The following is an 18852-nucleotide window of genomic DNA, read 5'->3' on the forward strand; positions in this document are numbered from 1 at the left end:
GAAAGCCGTACATCTTTAATGTGGCAACTTGCCCTATTCGTATTCTGACGCGTCTACAGTGAGGCTGACACGTTAACAATTTACCGCGACCAAAAATTGACAAGAATCTCGCAGGTGACAACCTCGGCCGTGCTAAGACAAGCACCGCCACTGGCAGCAGCGTGACATCACACCGGCCGCCCGGCGCTCATTTCCAATGACACTGTGTCACATTTTGTGCGAAATGATTACGGCCACATTCCAGACTGGGAAGAAGTCCCTTCGTTACGTACAGCAGGCATCCAGATGAGCCGAGACATACACAGGGGCACTTTTTTAATGAGAAAGAAGCCAGGCTTGTATGTCTTGTCCTGCCTGCTGGCTGCCATTATGGCCCATTAGAATCATCATTAAGAGCGAGCACAGGGCCCATTGTGCCTAAAGTGCCACGGACCGCTAGCTGAGGAGCCTGACTACCACTGTCCGCTTTCACCGCGCAAACGTGCCTCGGAGACCGGTTTCCAAGGCAACGTCACCGACGGGCGACAAATTTCTTCTCCTTGCTTTGTAGGAAAAGGCAAGCAAGACGGGGTTATCCGTGAGTGCATCTGTTTAGACCTTTCCGAGCAATTGGGTAGAAGTTCTCATTTCGCGCTAATCTTGTACGAGCCTCTGCCCTACAAATCCTAACCACGGCCGTTTCCGGGACAGCCTTCAAAAGCCAACCCGAGAGCTGCAAAAGCGGACAAGCTACACCACCTACGCTCTTAAAAGGACAGTTTTCTTAGTGAGAACACGTTCTGTTTGGGCTCATTTAGGAGGTGCGTCACATTCGGCAAAGGAGAAATATGTCAAGAACTCGAGCTAGCGTTTTTATCCCTCAATTATTGGTGTCCATTAATGATTAAGTGGTATGTTAATACAGCGCAGATATTCCATTAGGAGCTCCGGTCTGAGGTTTTAATGGCCTGGGAGAGAGTATGTGTACTGCAGGCTTTCAAAGTCTTTGTTTGAGGTTGCACTAAGCTGTTAGGGATGAGGACTGCATTAAATGTGCTAATTAGTGGCCTGTGGAAGATATTATCTTAAATTACTCTCTACTTCTCTCCGTTTCTCTCCGTGTTCTTTTCTAGCACTGTTAGCAAAAAAAAGGTGTTTGCGATTGGTGAAATGGATGTATCCGATGCAGTGTTTTTTTTATCTATCTTAAGACAATGCGAAATAATTGGCCGATATTAAAATTCCATACTACGATGGATGGGTTAAAAAAAAACGCAAATGCTAAAAGTGAATGTAGGTATCACGATATTATATTTAGAGGATTGAACAGCACATTTTCATTTTAAGATTAGCTAATGATTTTTACCAGTGCTTTCAGTGATTTATTTATATTATTACGTAAGTGGTTGATCAGTGTGGACTTCTCCTTGGTTGATTCTCAATCTCTTCGGTCCCTTTTTGGTTACACAGAGCGGTCGACAGAAATGGGTTTGTCAATACTTATGCCTAGAGAACAAATCGACCTACTGGTGATTAATGAATATAATGATATGTGTACACTAGCTATTGAATTGAGCCTGGATATTTGTAGATGGATTTTATGATGCACCATCCTTTTCCAACCCTTGATTATTTTATTGTGCATTTACTTGTTGAAAGACTTAAGTCTGTATAAGTTTTTTTTTCTTGCACTGTGCTCCGATTAACTGAGCGAAAGCAGAAGTTCCTCTGTACAAAGACTCTGGCAGTGTTACCGAAATGCCTGGAAATATCTTGTGAAAAAGAGAGAGCGAGCGAGGGGGAGACTCTGAAAGGCCAGTATAAAGGGTGCATGATCCCTTTTCACAGCACAATTGAAACATAATTATTTCATGGCAGACTGTGTGCTCTGTAAATCTATGAATGGGAACGGCATTTAACTTTAATTAGCTCTGATTTATTCATTCTGACTGGATTGCTTGCAGAAAATTGGATCATCTGATTATAGTCAAGCATGAAAATGACCTGATTAAACACTTCATAAAACCCATGGAGAGAGAAAGAAATACGGAAAGAAAAGAAACCTGGGATGAAACGATAAAGGGGAGATAAGAGAGATGAGGCGCAGAGGAGAAAGACAGTCAGACAGATGTGGATGCGTTCGATGTCTTGGCTTATGCCAGCGTTATGCACAGTGGGTGAAGAAGGCATCGCAGCTGGTTTCTGTTCACCCTGCTGCAAGCTAATGGATGGATTGGCAAACCAATCCCACGCTATACGTTACATGTTGACAGCTGCGCCAAACTGCATGAGCATTTGTTTCGAGATGCTCCCATGCACCTGAGCAAAAAAATATAAATCCTTTGGCACTATGGCATGAACTGGCCTTTACATTGGTAAGCCAATCCCCTCGAAAGTAAATGAGCCAATGGCAATTGTCGACTATCAGTTGCATGGAGAGTCTGTCGCCATAGACCCAAAGTTTGCATCGGTTTTATGGGGTGTATGCTTCAAAAAAGGAAAAACGATGTGTCCGCAGTACCTGTAACACTGATTCCATATTATGCGTTTTATTCCATTTCCTGAATCCAAACAATCTGGTTGTCATATACTCATTAAGTTACAATTTTCATCTGCTCACGCATGAGCATGTTAGTGAGTCCATGCTAATCTGAGTTAAATACAGAAACTGCCTAAATGCAAACAGAGATTTCAGACTCTCTTTATGTCTCTCTTTCTTTCTAGTTACGCCAACGAATGAGAATCTCGGGTCCAAAACTTGCAGCTCGACCAAAGTGTCTGGCCTTCAGCGGAGCCAGGAACAGAATAACGACGTTTCGTTTGTCCCGCCGATCTCAAGTCCGACCCCAGCGTCGCCCCCTACGGGGTCTCCTGCCCCTGCTGCGGCGGCAGCCCCCGCGCCTAGACCGCACCCGATCTCCACAAACCCTCTCGCTATCAAGAAGGAATCTGTGCCTCCTAACCCCACCCCTTCCCTCCTGAGGAACCAATCACATTCACTGGAGCACAGAGTCCCGCCCCCGTCGCACCACAGCCAGCCAGTCATCAGCCACCATCATCATCCTTCGCCGTACAGCAGTCTTCACGACATCAGGTTAGTAACTTTTTTTGTGTGTAGTGGTCAAAATTGTTAGAACACAGCTTGCAAAATAGTCAGTAGGAAATATCCGTTTTTCATTTTGCCATTAATAGTATCCAATGAGATTTTCACCCGAAACAGTTTTGCACCAATGGGGGCAAAATCTGCTTTAAACTCAGTGGACGCTCACCCCAAATGTTAAGTTAATTGATTAAAAAACATTTATAACATAGTTTTTAAAAGCATCCTCATTTTAGAGCTAACTTTTAACAGTACTGTAGCTTTGCAGGTAGATTTCTCAAAGCATCTTTGAGACGTTGTTTTCCACAGTTCTGGATTTAGTCTCGGTTTGCTCAGTTTCTTCATGCGGATGATGGTCACATCAGATCTCTGTGTCGATTAATGGCAAAACATATATTCGGTTACGTAACCTGATATTTCCTACCGACACACTAGAGCGAAAGATAGAAATAACTTAATGAAGTTGCGGAAAATGCTAATAATTTTAGCAACCGCTGTATATATAATTTGCATTTATTACATTTGCGTAATTAAATATTGTTTTTCTCGCAACAAAAACACATTTTAATTTGTAATAAAACCTGAAAATAGCTATAAGTTCATAAGCTGCCCTGATATCAGTATTGTTTCTCATATGCTGTGTTCCCTTTCCAATCACAGTAACAACCCTTCCGCGCTTCCTCCGAAACACCACCTGCCTCACTCCCCTCATCACCTCAGCGGCCTCCCGTCTCCTGCTCCTCCTCTTCCCCTCTCCATCGCCGGTCTGCCCTCCTCCCACTACTCCCTTCACTCGCCCTCTCACCTCTCCAGCCATCCGGCCATGTTCGCCACCCCTGCTACACTGCCTCCACCGCCCACCTTACCGACCAACAGCCTGGTGGTGCCAGGACACCCTGCCGGACCACCCTATCCAGGTGAGAACCCCTTCAGAGAAATTCACACTGTTTACGGCATAGTAAGATTCAGGCTTCTTCAGTTGTGCAGTGTGATACATTAGTTAAAAGGTATAACTAACAAAAGGGTGCATACACATTAGAGTTTGCGCTGCACCAGAGACGGCTGCAAACTGAAAGCTTGAAAGATGTAAAAATCATAACTTGCACATTAGCTTTGCTCGACCGGTCCAGTTTTTACCTAGCTTATATCCATTTTTGCAGCTCCTTTGCAGCTTTCTCTAGTGTATAATTGCACTAAGAGTATGCATTTTTAAACTTCTACCTAAGAAATAAGTGTATTATAAAATTGAGAGAACGTATGCGATTATATGCATCGATTGTTCATCAAAATTCTGTTTTAGTGTAGTGCTAGTCTTAAAAACTAATTCGGTTGCCACAAACGCAGGGACCTTCCTACAGTTCCTGTGCTTGAAATTGCTTGGTGTAAAGCATAAATTGCTCTGTTTGTTGACAAATAACCCATGTTAAAGGCTGCTTTATGGATAAAATATTCAGTAACTACAGCATTGCTCTTAAATTGCATTTTTTTCAAGATGTTTCGAGAGCGAGGCGAAATGGGGCACGCATCAGAGGTCAGCATATGAAATATGTGACTTATATCCAGTTGGCCCATTTTTCTACTGTATATGATGCCTGTAATAAAAAAAGGATGTCAGCTATAATGTTCATTTCTAATATCTGGATCCTGTGTCTCGGAAGGGCACTTCAGCAGTAAACTTCTGTTTTATTGGCTGTTATTTTACCTTTGACAGTTATATCAGATTTTCATACAAATTTACACTAAGTGCAAAATGTGAGATGAAAATTATACCTGTCCTCTTCATCTCAGCCTTTCTTTATGCGGTAAGTGTATTTTTTTTTGTTCAAGTTCCAGGCATTTTAGAGAGGTATATGCTGATCTAAATCTAAGTAAAGAATAAAAAGATATTTCATGAAAACACAGCAGGTTTATACATGCAGCTAACCTCTACGGTGTAAACACATGGCTCAAGTCATTGCACTAGTACCCAAAAGTGCTGTTATAAGCATAATATTCTTTTAGACTTTAAACTAAAAGTATATATTAATGTCTCGAGCATAAAGCAAGTGCTTTCTTAAATTTAAAGAAGGGCCTTAAAGGGAGAGTTTGCCCAAAAATGAAAATTTTGTATGCAAACCTGTATGCATTTGTTTCTTCTTTTATTAGTATTGATTGTTATTGATCCATGCAATATAAGTTAGTGCGCTGGAAATATTTTTGATTGTGTTCCACAGAAGTAAGCAAGTCATTCAGGTTTGGAACAAAATGAGGGTAATTTTCATTTTTGGGGTGAACGATCGCTTTAAGGCCGTATAAGAGTTTATGTTTGTCGGGTCAAGTGTGTGTGTGTTTTCTGCTGAGGTGACTCTCGGTTCTCTCTTGTCTTTAGATACCAGCCTGTTGATATCTTTCAACCAACCAATCATGTATTGCCAGCCTCATTCGGGGATTCTGATTGGCACATTGTCACAGGCAACTCTCTTACCTCCACCAATGAGTCCTCACGTAGAAAACCCTCACACCTTGAATTGGAGAAACAGAGAAAGCCAGGTGACTACCCTCTTTCGCTTCCTTCTACCGCTGTTGTGAAAACTCACTGGCCGCCCGTGCCTTTTTTTTTCTTTTCCCTCCCGTGTCTTCCCCATCTCCCCCCTTTCCCGCCTTTTTCCCCTTCGCTCTCCTTTCTTGCAGAGCATGATCTTCTGCGGCAGGAGCTGAACAACCGCTTCCTGGTTCAGAGCTCGGAGCGAGGTCGGGGGGCGGCCCCTGGGGCCACAGGGTCGCCGTTGGCCCCTGTGTCGCTCCTCCGGGCCGAGTTTCACCAACATCAGCATATGCACCAGCACCAACACACGCATCAGCACACCTTCACGCCCTTCCCTGCCAGTCTGCCCCCGGCAGCCATCATTGGGCCGCCCACTGCACCTCCCATGGTGCGTACCCCAGCCAGAAATGTGAGGATAAGTAAAAACAGATAGATTTTACTCCCTTCCTACCTCCCTATTACCCCTTAAAATACTCAGACCAATTCAAAAACAAGCCCCTTCTATGCACCCGTCCTGTTTTTCCAGGAAATGACACCCGCAGTCGTGTTGTCGTACTGAATGTAAGGACGGACGATATTCAGTGACGGATATTTAAGACACAATATGGCCAGTTATTTCATCTACCTTTATCTCAGTTGACAAAAATAGCTCCAAGAAAAGCCAAAACAGTTACGTGAAAGACTGGCAGACTATTCGGTCACATCATAACAGCCCTGCATCTTTAAAAAAAAATACAGAAAAGGCCTAATATTGCAAAATATGATGATGCTGAGTCTAAAATTATTTTAATCCACTTTTTTTTTTATTTAATGACAGCATTTCAATGGCATAAAGTTTATAGTTGTTTTTTTTTTTAAAGATTTTTTGAGTAATCAAGCAAACAACTTTATTTCAGACTTCACACACGCTCACAAAAAACCCCAGAATAAATATATACACCTTAAACATAAATTAGAACGCTTACAATTATAAATACAGGTTTAGTAACTAAAGGTACCAAAGTAAAGACCTGCAAAACAGTCAACCATTAAAGTTAATGGACAGCTCATCCATCAGAGCAAACATTAGACATTGGTTTGCCTGCTAAATATCCAAAGAAAGACGTCTTTGTGGCAGTCTTTTGGTCGTAATACAAGACCACCACCTTACGAATGGCTGTCGAAAGCAAAAATGTCACAAAAGACGCTTCATTTTGTGAGAAAGCGTGACCTGCTAGAGCAGAACAGACGCTATTTTTGGAATCAGCATCACACGATTTGTAAGAAACCAGCGATGGAATTCATTCAGAAAATATGATGCAGGGTGGTGATGCTAGATATAATAGTGAAGTAATAGCGTTTACAACCCACTACAGAGACTTAAGGCTTATCTTAAACCAGACCTTAAGCAGAGGCCATGGGGTTGAAACAGTTTTATAGCACAATCTCAGTGACATAACCGATACCCATCATCCTAACAAGATAAACTATTGTCCCATGACAACCACAAATATTGTAGCTCTTCCCCTAATAAAAACCCTTTTTGCTGCCATGTTGACATGCCGTACTCATTGCGCTTTTATAGAGCGAGCCAGAGATGCTTTATTGCTTTCATATGAGCAGAATGGTGATGTTTCTGAGTGCTGGGGGCTGTTTAAGAAAAACAGGAGGCAGACGGGGTCTTATGGCGTGACTGAGGTACAGACAGAACTCATTCTGTGTGACACATTCAAAGCTTGCGGTCGAAACATAATGACCTCACCGCAGATGAAAGTCATGACATCAACGGGGTTGTTTTGATAAAGCGTAATTGCTTCCGTGTGCAAAGCGGCTATTAGAGGCAAACTTTGGCAGCCTGTAATCAGATAAATTCAGCTCCTCAAAGTCAGCAAGCCATATGAAATGCATTCAGATCTCCGAAACGCATGCGGACAGGAACGAGAAGGTCTTATCTGCATGCTATCGCCACTGTCAACCATTCCGGAAGATATTATGAGTGCTAGATGAAAAGTCAAGCATTTCTGAATCGTAGATTACCATCTCCAGAAGATTGAAATCTAGCTTAAAACATGCCACATGCTCTGTAGCTTTCTGGCTTCGTCACCAGAAACTGAAAGACTCGATGGAAATGTTGGTTATGCATCTTATCTTGTGCTGAATCACAAACACACCTACACACCTTCCCCAAATGTTTCATACATATCTTATTTGCTGAACAGCTATTGTCGGATGTCTTTCAACGCCGTGTGATTCCAGTGTGATGAAGTTTTCTGATGCTTGATTTCTAAAGCGTTTCTGCCTGTTTGCATAAGAAGCAGTGTTGTGTTTTAATGCGATCAATAAAAACAGCATAAAAGTCATTTTTTAAGTCAACATGAAACCAAAAATTACCCAGTTTGCTTCCTGTATACGTTCCTGGCCGTATAGTGCACGATTCACTGATGTACGTTATTCCAAAAATTAAAAACCTGATTTCAAAATAAAGGAAAACTGCTTTATGTTACTCTCAAGTAAAGTGGGTAGCGAATTCCGTTTCATGTTGACATTACACTTCATACAATGTCTTTCTTGTTTTCTTTTTCCCTTCCTCCTAGCTTTTCTCATATAAGGATTTAATTGTTTACAGGTGTAATATTGAACCTTGATTTGCCAAAGCTGTTTGTTGTAAAGCTCTGACAGGGGCCGTGAATTATGAAGCGCTGCTTTTTATTGGCCAATATAAACCTTTGCTGTATTTACCCGGCAAGTGTTAACCATAAAGCAGGCTTGCGGCTCTCAGAAGGATCACAGAAGTGCAACACGCAAGGGAAGCCAGATCAGCGATTTTCTCAGCCAGGGCAACCTCATGTATTTGATTTAGGCTAATTATCACCACACATTCATACGACGCAGGATAAAAGCAGCTTACGCCTGCTGATCTGTTGGAGTATAAAGTCTCTAACATGAGCACAAGTAACTAAGACTTTTATTGCCATCACCTGAGGCATAAGACCATAGGCTCCTGTAGAAACAACACTACATAAAGGGTTTTGTGAAGGATTTCAATGTTCATGTCAAAGAAATGCCTTGAACTCAATGGCAATTGCTTTGTTTTTAAAGCAGCGCTGAATTTAGCTGCTTTAACTTAATCGTAAAATGTTACAAAATAGTAAAGTGTACATATATTTAAATCTGTTCATGTATGGTTGTTTAAATGCTTCCAGTTGTATTTGTTTTTTTAAAAAAGTGCTAAATTGGTACATTTGTATCAATGAAAATGAACCGTTTCAGGCACCCTTGCTTTTTTTTTACGAGTCCTGACTCGGCGAATGCAGAATGTCGCTACATTAGCGTGCTAACTGTAATTGTTTATCATACTTCACTCTCAGATTTTCAATAATAGAGCTTGCCTTGAAAGACTTACTGTTCTGTATATTTTTCTTAACTCTGAAGGACGCTGCCACGTAATAAATGGCTCACGTCTGTTTAATTGGAAGTGAAGGGTGCCTTCATTTGTTTAGCGATCTGGTTTGACTCTTTTGTGAGTGTATTCCCACACTCCGGGTCGGCTCTGTGAAGCCCGTGCCAGCTGCGGCTGCAGTGGTTTTCTTTCATGTGACATTGAATGGCTGTTTTACTGTGTAATTGTTTTATTAAAAGGGTGTAATTTATTTGAGCTTCATCTGCTTTTTATTTGACTGTGTAAGCACACTGCAGTAAAGCTCTCTCATGTTTTTGGTTACAGATGCCTTTGATTTTGTTGATATGTTTTTAATTTGCACTCTCTTTCTTTCTTTTTCTCTCCCTCTCTCTTTATAGTTCGACAAGTACGCCCCAAAGCTGGACAATCCCTTCTTGAGACATTCAAATGTAAGTGTCACATGTTTTGACAGCTTAACCTTGCTTTCACTGAAGATGAAGCAGATTATGAACACTTTTGGAGACATTTTTGTGAGTTTTATTTTCGAAGCGCTTGGTTTGATGTTGCTTTCAAAGCAGGATAAAAAGTTGTCATAGCTTAAAGAGATGACAGACGTTTACGTTGACATTTATGTTGGGGTTTTTTTCTTCTCTGCAGTTCTTTCCATCCTATCCACCAACAATGCCAGGCATGCCTCCATTGCTTCCACATTCAGGGCCCTTCAGTTCACTGCAAGGAGCCTTCCAGCCAAAGGTTAGACCTCGAAACCATGTATTCACATCATGTGGGAATGTAGACAGGATTGTTTTGACTTGAACAGAATGAGAAAGACACCCATGTGACTTGTTTGGGCAAAACTAGCAAGTCAGAAAAATATGACCAATAAAACTCAGAGCTTAAGCGTGGTAAACTGTTCAGGCTGCCATTTTTATATTTTATAAACCTGTCAACAAGACATATTTTCAGGTGAATAAGTTGTTGGGAAAACATTTTTTTGTTTAGAAGCCCGTGCATTACAAATATCAAAGCAAATACAGTAAGATGCATTTATTTATTTATTTAATATAATGATTGATGACAATAATTGTTTAAATTAATATAATTATTTTTGACTGATCCTTTTTCTGTGTGTGAAAACTTTAAATCGTGCATTTTATAGTCATTTTACTGTTTATTATGTTACCGTTGACTTTGCCCTACCCCACTTATATTCATACGGTGGTCATTTTACTATGTGCAGGTCTTAAAATAGGTACATTTGAGTTTAAGAACCCTGCAGACAGCTTGCCAAGTCGCGGCCCTAGTGGTTCTCTAAGCATGTGAAATCTGGGATGGGTTTTTATTCCAATCAATTTGCGTCCCATTTGCAGATGATAAAAGTGCAAGAAAGTCCAAAAATCAAATAAGAATGGGGTCAAATCATTCTCTATGTCCTGTGTACTGCAGAAATGCAGCCGATTGAGAGCCTAGCATCACTTTGCCGTTAGTATTCAGGGGGCTCTCAAGTCCTGCACAGCTGCATTTATGCTACAGACAGACAGAGAAATCTACCGCTGCCACATTCTGCGCTAACTGATTATGCAAAGAGGCTCAGGCTCAATAACCTGCTAACTTTAGACTGTGGTCTTCAGCAGGGTGGTTTAGTGTGTGTGTGTGTGTGTGTGTCATTGCATTGTGTGGTGTATGGCTTTCACTCACTTGGTGTGTAATGGTTTTTACCTGGCACTTCTCAAATATCTCTCACTGTTGTGTTAGCTACCAGTCAAAGGTAGATCCGGTCTGAAGTTTCCAAAAAGTATGAAGTTTATGAGTATAAATGACTATGGCATCCATGGAACTTGGGACTGAAGTTTTAAGCTTTAGGCTGTACCCATGATGAATCACATGATTTCTTTTTCCAGACCAGATGTGTTTCAACGGGAGCATATCAATGAGCTTTTTATGTTCTGGTTAAATAACTAATAAGCTTTAGTTATGCCACAGTAATAAACCCTGATTAGCAAATTGCTAGTCGGTTTTCTGAATACACGCTTATGCCAAATGTTTTACAGTAGCATCTACTGTAGGCATCGTCGAAGCTAATGCATGGAAGCTACAAAATGCACATTTTGATGTCGCAGGTTAAAAATACAAGACTTCAGTCAGCCAAAAAGTGCAGTGCAATATCTCTGAACAGCGCGCAGTTGAAAACAGTAAATAAACAGACTTTGTCATTGTGCTGCGTTCCCTTGGCGTTATCTAAAATGGTCTTAATTTTCTTTCCAGGCTTCAAACCCTATTGATGTTGCAGCACGACCAGGAGCGGTCCCACACACTCTCCTTCAGAAGGACCCAAGGGTAAGCCGCCCAGTCTGGAGATCCTCTTTAAGAGATTGGCCATTAAAATCAAATCAGGATCGTGATGTTTTTAGCATTTCATCAACCTGAACTTTGTTACGAAACGTATTTCTTTCTTTCTTTCTTTCTCGGCTCCTTACAGATAACAGATCCTTTTAGGACCTCAGTAAGAGTAAGCATTATATTTTCATTCTCTTTCAAATCCCTACATTTTCCTCCTTAAATGCCACCGCCTTTGTGCTAATGCTTTGAAATGTCCTCTGTGCTCATGTCAGAAGCCAGGCAAATGGTGTGCAGTGCATGTTCAAATCGCATGGCAGATCTATCATCATCAGCAGAAGATGAAAGTAAGTTCTCAGAAACCATGAAAAAGTGCCGAGAAGAATTCTTCTTGTCTCTTTTCTTTAGTACAATGCAGTCTTTAATGTGAGGGAAGTACGGTAATACACTTTGTAATGATTCATGCATTAAATACAATCTCATTTGTCTCTAATTTTCCCTCGTTAAGAACAGTTTACTCAAAGAAATAGTACTTTTTTTAAAAATGTATATACCCACTCCAGATATATTATATTATATTCCCTAAATGACTTTATCTCACAAAAGCAGATGCACTTGGACCCACATAAACTGGATATGAATGGGAAACTTGATCTGTTCAGTCGTCCTCCAGCTCCAGGCGTGTTCCCTGGGTTTCCCTACCCTCATGATCTGGCCAGACCCCTCTTTTCATCAACAGGTATGTGAAGAAAGCTCAAAGTAAACATGAAATCAAACCTGACCCTATTTAATAACAACAAACATTCCTGGTTATAGCGTGCACAGATCAGTTACTAATCATTTTTTCTCATCGAATGTCATGTAAGATTGATAACAAACAACATGTTATATTGATATAAAATTTTTAAGCTGACAAGATAACAATTGTGGATGAAAAGTTGCACAACTATTCCTGGAAATCATTCCCTTTCCTGCTGTGTTTGGAAAGCCTGATGCTAGACCTGACCGCCTTAAGAAATTCGTCTAAATGAAATATAATTGATTTTTACTTATAAACCGTATTTATAATCCAATTAAGATACTGCTCTCACTTATAATTTATGTCTTATCTTGTAAATTATACTGCAATTTCTTTATTGGCATGGCTTCAGTATAATAAAATGGATTTGTATGCGTCTTTCTCTCATGCTTCTTGCTCGCTAATTTGCATTTGTTGTTATTTTGAATGTTGTCTTGGCTCAACGCTGGGCCACAGGCATGAATATAAATGCCTTTACCTGATATAATTGACTGGTAGCTCTTTGTTGAAGGGCAACATGAGCGTGTCTGCCCTTTAGATTGTAATTATGCAGCGTGGTGTCATGAAGGAGCTTGTAATTGGTTTCTTCATTAATGATACACAGTTACAAATGACACATAGTTCAGGCTGTACAGACAGTTGACCCTTTCAAACGCAACCTGAACACTCAATCTAAGACATCATCGTCCTTTTTATTGTTGGAGAAAACTGCTCTAACGGCTTATTACTGATAGTCCCGCCCCAAATGCACGCCGTTGGTAGAGCCAGGCTGACTTCTAGTTGTCTCTGCATATTAGGCTGGAATAGAAGAAAATATTTAATCTAACAAGACTGATCATTACCCAAGACATCTCTTGTCTCTGTGTGTATAGACTACACCTGGTGCTGTTTTAGTGAATATTTGAATAGCTTGGCTAACTCTGTCTGCAATCAGTCTGACTGATGATTTTTCCCTTTTGTATTCAATAGGATCGGGACATCCAGCTGCTTCACCCTATGGACCGTCTCCTCATCACGCTGGCTTCCTGCCTCCTAGCCATTTGGCAGGTAAGTGTAAGTAAACCGCTATTTTAAATAGTTCATCTCTTTCCTTTTGTACCTCAAATTATTGTCAAGACTCTGTTATTTGATGCAAACATAAACAAGGCAAATACAATCTCTTCCATATGTTGTAGTGCTGCACTTCGGTGGTGATCATTCAGCTATAAAAGCGTGTCTTTCCTCAAATTTCACCAAACCAAACTCCAAAAAATAAACATTGTGAAAATCAGAAATGACCTAGTGCAAAATAGAAGATGATGCATTTAAAAAAAAATACTGTACTTCTATCCCTCATAGCCTTGTTTTTGTTTGTCAAGTATAATGTAATATCTGCTGTAAGGGGGAGTTTACGCAACACTTTTTTCAACTAAAAATGGAAAACTTTTTATTCAATCAGCACTTTCATTTACACAGCAGCAGTGTTTTGGGAGCCTAAAAATAACCTTTCAAAGACAACTTTAAAAATGATACCACTACTGTCTCCTTGTAAACTACAAAAACACATTTGTGAAAAGTTGACATGCACATACATGTTCAGTCTATTGGTATGGTCTTATATGTTTTGGACATTAGACATCTAATGCATAATAATACAGTATTTTAGGTCAGAAACGTTTTCCGTTTTTAGTGCGTTGTTGTTGTGTAAACATACCACAAGGCTCCCCTTTGGAGACGCTTCTGAGACTATTGTTATTAGATTATTCAGTCGGCTCAGAAATGTCTATCCCAACGGATCAGTTATTATGAATTTAATCTCAGCTTTTACAATGCATTCTGCAATATTATAATTAATAAATAAATTAGTCATTCATATTATATTAGCAAGTTATTCTATACTATTCATTTTGTCATGTTGGAATTTATAAAAATATGTCAACAAAACAAGAAAATTACCTGGAGCAAAATTGCTTTAGATACCAAGACTTGATATTTTATACTGAATGTAACAGTTTTATTTGCTGAACTAGCAGGTGTGTAAAAAAATGTCATCGGTGAACACTTACATTTATGTTCAAGGTGGGACATTGTGACATAGATTAATAAATTGTAATACTGTCTGTATTACAATTTCACATTGTTAATAGTATGCTTTGCAGCATAAAGTGACTGTGGTGTTTTTATTTAATCCAAAAGAATCCTAGACTGTCTTTTAGAGAACTGTCTGACCAAAACTACAATGCACAATAAAACATAGTAAAAGTAATATTTTACTATCCATCCTTTTTACTGGCTTCAGATAGTGTTCCCCCACAGTTTCTATCAGATATGTTATTTGAGTTTGGAACTGAATGCAGATTTCACACAGTGAGCTTAGAAGTCAGTCCAATTTGAGTTCATAAACAGCTGGGGCCCAAAGGCAATGGAGAGAAAATGGGCAAAATCCAGAATTGGGTGCAGTGTTGCCTGGTGGTGAATGCTCGTGACTGGTAATCAAAAGGTTTCCCAGTCAAGAACTTAGCACTGCCGTGCCCTTGAGCAAAGAACATAACTCACGGTTGCTTCAGGGGGGCTGTTCATGTAAAGTAGTATATTGTAAGTTGCTTCGGATAAAAGCATGTGCTAAATGACTGCTTGCTTAAGTGCACTGTGGATTAGTCTTAAATACATCCCTGAATGTGGAGTTTCACATAGAAAACACTAAATTGTGTTGTTTACTTTTTTGGGCTGGAGGTTGTCAGTTTGTATTTAATTTAATTATACACACTGTATGAATGATTTGGTCTCGTGCAAGGTACGTATGACCAAATAGCTTAATGTTTTCAGGTATAAATAGATGGAATACTCACAAAAACCACTAGAGGAGATGGGAGACACATGAGCTTTTTTTTTTTTTTTGCTCGCTGTCATTTAATCATTTTTCACATCGGACATTTCAAAATGTCCCTGGCTATCGCACCCCAATCAGGTATTGCTCTTCATGCCAGCACCTCTTGCTGCCTAATCCGCAGTCAGTGAACACTCTCCAACAGTCTTACTGGGAGAAATAAACAACCCTTAGGGAGTTAGAATAGCAGCAGTAACAGTGACGCAAAAAACAAAGCTTGCTTGTAAGAGAAAAGCCGGTTGGAATGGTCGGGCACCTCCGGCCCCGCGTCGCTAATCCCTGTTTGGCATTTTGCAGATCCATTCAGTCGCTCCAGTACCTTTGGCGGCCTCAGCAACCTTTCAAGCAGTGCCTTCGGTGGATTAGGCAACCCAGCCCTCGGTAAGCCTCGGCCCCCGGCCTCTAGCTCGACTCAGTGCAGCACAGCTTAGCTCTAGACCACAGAGAGTGCAGAGGGAATAAAAAGGAGGTGGGAATGAAAGAAAGGCACTTAGCTTTGCAGCAAATGCCAAATGAGAGTTTAGGGAAGCGGGGGAGGCAGGCATTACCGCAGACAGTCTTTTGCCAAATTCACACCCCAACTCAAACTCGCAACCCAACTGGTTTAGCGTTGCTCTTGCATTCATTAGTCACTTGCTAAATAGGGTGGAAGGTTTGCCATGTCTCAATTCCTCTCCCTTCTTCCTTCATTGGCTGAACGGGACTTCTTTTAGTCAAATTGATTGTATTGAAATAGGTATGATTTGCTTTTCGTAGCTCTTGACCCCGACGGGTCATTCATTTGTCCTCAAAAGCAGCCCTTGGTACCCAATTTGTAGAAGGAACTACTATTATGCAGAACCTCAACAGAACTGGAATGCAGCCTGTTCAACTGATGATGCCTTCTTGTTATTTCAGGGGCCAACAGTGTATTTGGACCCAAAGAGGGTCCAGGGCTGCCTGGTCTCAGTAGTCCTCATCATGACACCTGGAATCGGCTGCACCGAACACCACCCTCCTTCCCGACCCCTCCACAGTGGCCCAAATCCGCAGATGCAGAAAGAAGCAGCTCTGCAAACAGCCACGACAGAGAGAGAGAGCGGGAACGGGAGAAAGAAAAAGAACGGGAAAGAGAAAAAAGGGACTCTTCTATTGGGAAGGAAGAGAAGGATAAAGACAGGTAGGTGTTTTGTCGATTTCATGAACCAAGGTGTATTATTTTTGTCTCCTGATTCAACTAATGATGGGTTCTTTCCTTTTACAGAGACTCTTTAGATCGCAATCGCCATTCAAACCGCTCCTCTCCAGCTTCCGCTCCAGTTAGCTACCAGATCAGCAGCCTGATCCGCTCTAACAGCCAGAACTCAACCGACTCTGGCAGACACCGCAGCGGTAGTGCAGATCGCAACCGGGAGCCAGAGAAAGAGTTGCTGGACCGCCAGCGAGAGGCAGGCATTTTGGGAGACATAAAGGTGAAGGAAAGTCGTTCTCCAGGGAAGGAAATCTCAGACAGACGTTCCTCTGACGACTCTCTCAAATCTGTTCACCGGTCGCCCTCTCCATACTCGAAAAACGTCCTTAACGATGCAGGAATCAAGATGGGTATCCCACAACCGCTGCCGATGAAAGAAAACGAGAGGGATAGGAAGGAGACCAACTCCGGAGATCTGCTACAGAAGGTGAAGAACGACATGAAGATCAAAGAGGAACGCAAGGAAGACCAGGACGTGATGGTGGTTGGATCGGAAGCAGCCACTAAACCTCAAATCCCTCTTCCGCCGCACCAAACTACGCCAATTGCTCACCACCCTGTGCTATCCCATCAGCCTCCTCCGCCGTCTCCTCGCTGTAGCGACCCTCCAACACCGTCTTCGCTTCACGGTGTCCCCATGCCGCACTCGCTGCCACTCACCCTGAGCGCCATGCATCAAATGGGAAGTCTGAATGCACTTGAACGCACCCGCATGGCACCTTTCATGGGAGTCAGCCCTCTAGCGGCGGGTCGAGACCGCCTTCCTCATCCTGCCTTTTCCTGGGATCCCCTACGGGAGGCTTACCGAAACCTTGACCTTCAACGCCGCATGGACTTCCAGCTGCGTTCTGAGTCCGGACACCGCTTCCCCGGTGTCTACGATCCAGAACGGCCCTATCGGGATCGGGAGCCGCATGACTACTCCCACCACGAACACCTCCTGGAGGTTCGGCGGGAACAGGAGAGACTGAGGCAACAGGCTGAGGAAAGGGAACGCTTGCATTTAAGGGAGGAACTGGATCGAGCAAGGCTCCACCAGCTTCACCAATCGCCCATTGAAGGACACTTACCCCACATGCCGCCATTTATGTCGCACCTTGGTGGGATGCCGTACCCAAGGCTTAGCCCTTCAACAGGACACAACGGACTTCTTAACCGGACACCCCCAACCGCAGCACTAAGTGCCCCTCCTCCTCTGGTACCCTCTGGTGCTGCCAGACCAGCTTCTCCAAGACGGACTACGCCAATCACCACCCAGGACCCTCGGGAGTACTCACCATCACGTAACCCCAAAGAAGTGGAGGCACGGTAACATACAGAAAGGAGAATGCCTCATTTGAGTTGGACACTGGCAACATGCACTTATTTTCACAGAAATTAGAGTAAATGATAAATAGATATGTGTGATTTGTACAAATGTTTGTACCTTGGAACAAGCACATCAGCCGGCTTTTTTAATTGATTGGATTTGGGGGAAAAGAGTACTTGTGGTAGCGCAAGACATAAAGTTGAACTACCAACCAGAAATTTGATATTAATATATTAACCCAATGCCTTTTCAGTTTTTCATGTGAAAAGACATTCTGAAATTTGTTTGTACATTTCCTATCCCTCATGTACAGACATTTTTTTAATGTATTTGCATTAAGTTTCATTCGTTCCCTGCCCCGTATTTATCCTAGTGAGCTGCTGGATGTCTACATATCTGTAAATGGTATGATCTCAGCTGATGGTACCTGGAAATATTCAGCAGGGGCCATGTACAAAATTACACTTTGGAGGGGTTTTTGTTTGTTTGCTTGATTTTTTTTTTTTTTTTTTTTTTTCCGAGATATGCAGACAAATATGTATTACGATATTCTTGTTTGGTTTATGTAAAGTTCAAAGATATTGTAAATATCTTGTTGATATTACTTGGAACGAAATGACATTGTACATTTGTTAGGCTTTTTAAATGTTTCTAAAAAACGATGAAATGAAACAGAACCACTTCCGGGTTGAAATCCGTGTTGACGGAGCTGTCCAATCAGAGGGGAGGACTCGAATGGGGGCGATGGCATGGCGGTGCAATCTATGCAAAGAGGACTAAGAGTGTTCTGATTGGACGGTTATCAAAAGTGGGGACCTGGATAACTGTTATTCATTTGTCTAATGAAGAGCCAATGAAACAAACAGCTATAAACTTCCGGGTCATAAAGGAACTGCTTTTGCAGTGAACACTTCTCCAGCCACAAAACCTGGACATCTGAGAAACATTTTGGAATGGTTGGGGTGGCAATAGACTCTTTCTGTCGACCTTGTGGTGTTGTGCAGTTGTTTTTTCTTAGACTCTTGTATACAAAACAAGTAGAGCTTTAGGCGTGAAAAAATGAAAATGAACATTCATGGTTTAAAAATGTATGGAATAAAGGTTGGACCTTATATCTGCATACCTGTCTGCTATTTATTACAGACATCGAAACTGACTCACTGGTTGTTGATGTACTAATGAAGTGTGCAAAGTTTTGGCCATGAGTATTTTTTTTCCATTTATTTTTTGTGATGAAGAAGCACATTTTACCCTCTACTAAGAAACAAATTCTCATATACAGTAACAAGAATCGCTCTGTCTGGAGAAATGGATTTGTGATATTATTT

General features: G+C 41.5%; 1 protein-coding gene across 16 annotated transcripts in view; it reads left to right on the forward strand.

Moving 5' to 3' along the window:
• The window catches only part of fbrsl1 (fibrosin-like 1), a 258303-nt gene extending 239659 nt beyond the window's left edge, over window positions 1-18644 (forward strand). For 5 of the 16 annotated variants that reach the window (XM_043238877.1, XM_043238881.1, XM_043238883.1 and 2 more), the window contains 14 exons: window positions 2704-3073; window positions 3740-3996; window positions 4572-4610; window positions 5750-6012; window positions 9381-9431; window positions 9640-9735; window positions 11248-11319; window positions 11462-11491; window positions 11595-11666; window positions 11926-12058; window positions 13088-13171; window positions 15282-15365; window positions 15882-16143; window positions 16228-18644. In XM_043238877.1, coding sequence (XP_043094812.1) covers window positions 2704-3073; window positions 3740-3996; window positions 4572-4610; window positions 5750-6012; window positions 9381-9431; window positions 9640-9735; window positions 11248-11319; window positions 11462-11491; window positions 11595-11666; window positions 11926-12058; window positions 13088-13171; window positions 15282-15365; window positions 15882-16143; window positions 16228-17527 — 3113 coding nt within the window. In that variant the 3' untranslated portion in view covers window positions 17528-18644. Of the gene's footprint in view, window positions 1-2703; window positions 3074-3739; window positions 3997-4571; window positions 4611-5447; window positions 5609-5749; window positions 6013-9380; window positions 9432-9639; window positions 9736-11247; window positions 11320-11461; window positions 11492-11594; window positions 11667-11925; window positions 12059-13087; window positions 13172-15281; window positions 15366-15881; window positions 16144-16227 lie in introns of all 16 variants that reach the window. The other 11 variants (XM_043238882.1, XM_043238888.1, XM_043238892.1 and 8 more) reach the window with 9 other exon arrangements.
• Window positions 18645-18852: the final 208 nt, after the last annotated feature.

Source organism: Puntigrus tetrazona, chromosome 5 (assembly GCF_018831695.1).
Source record: "Puntigrus tetrazona isolate hp1 chromosome 5, ASM1883169v1, whole genome shotgun sequence".
Taxonomy (NCBI): domain Eukaryota; kingdom Metazoa; phylum Chordata; class Actinopteri; order Cypriniformes; family Cyprinidae; genus Puntigrus; species Puntigrus tetrazona.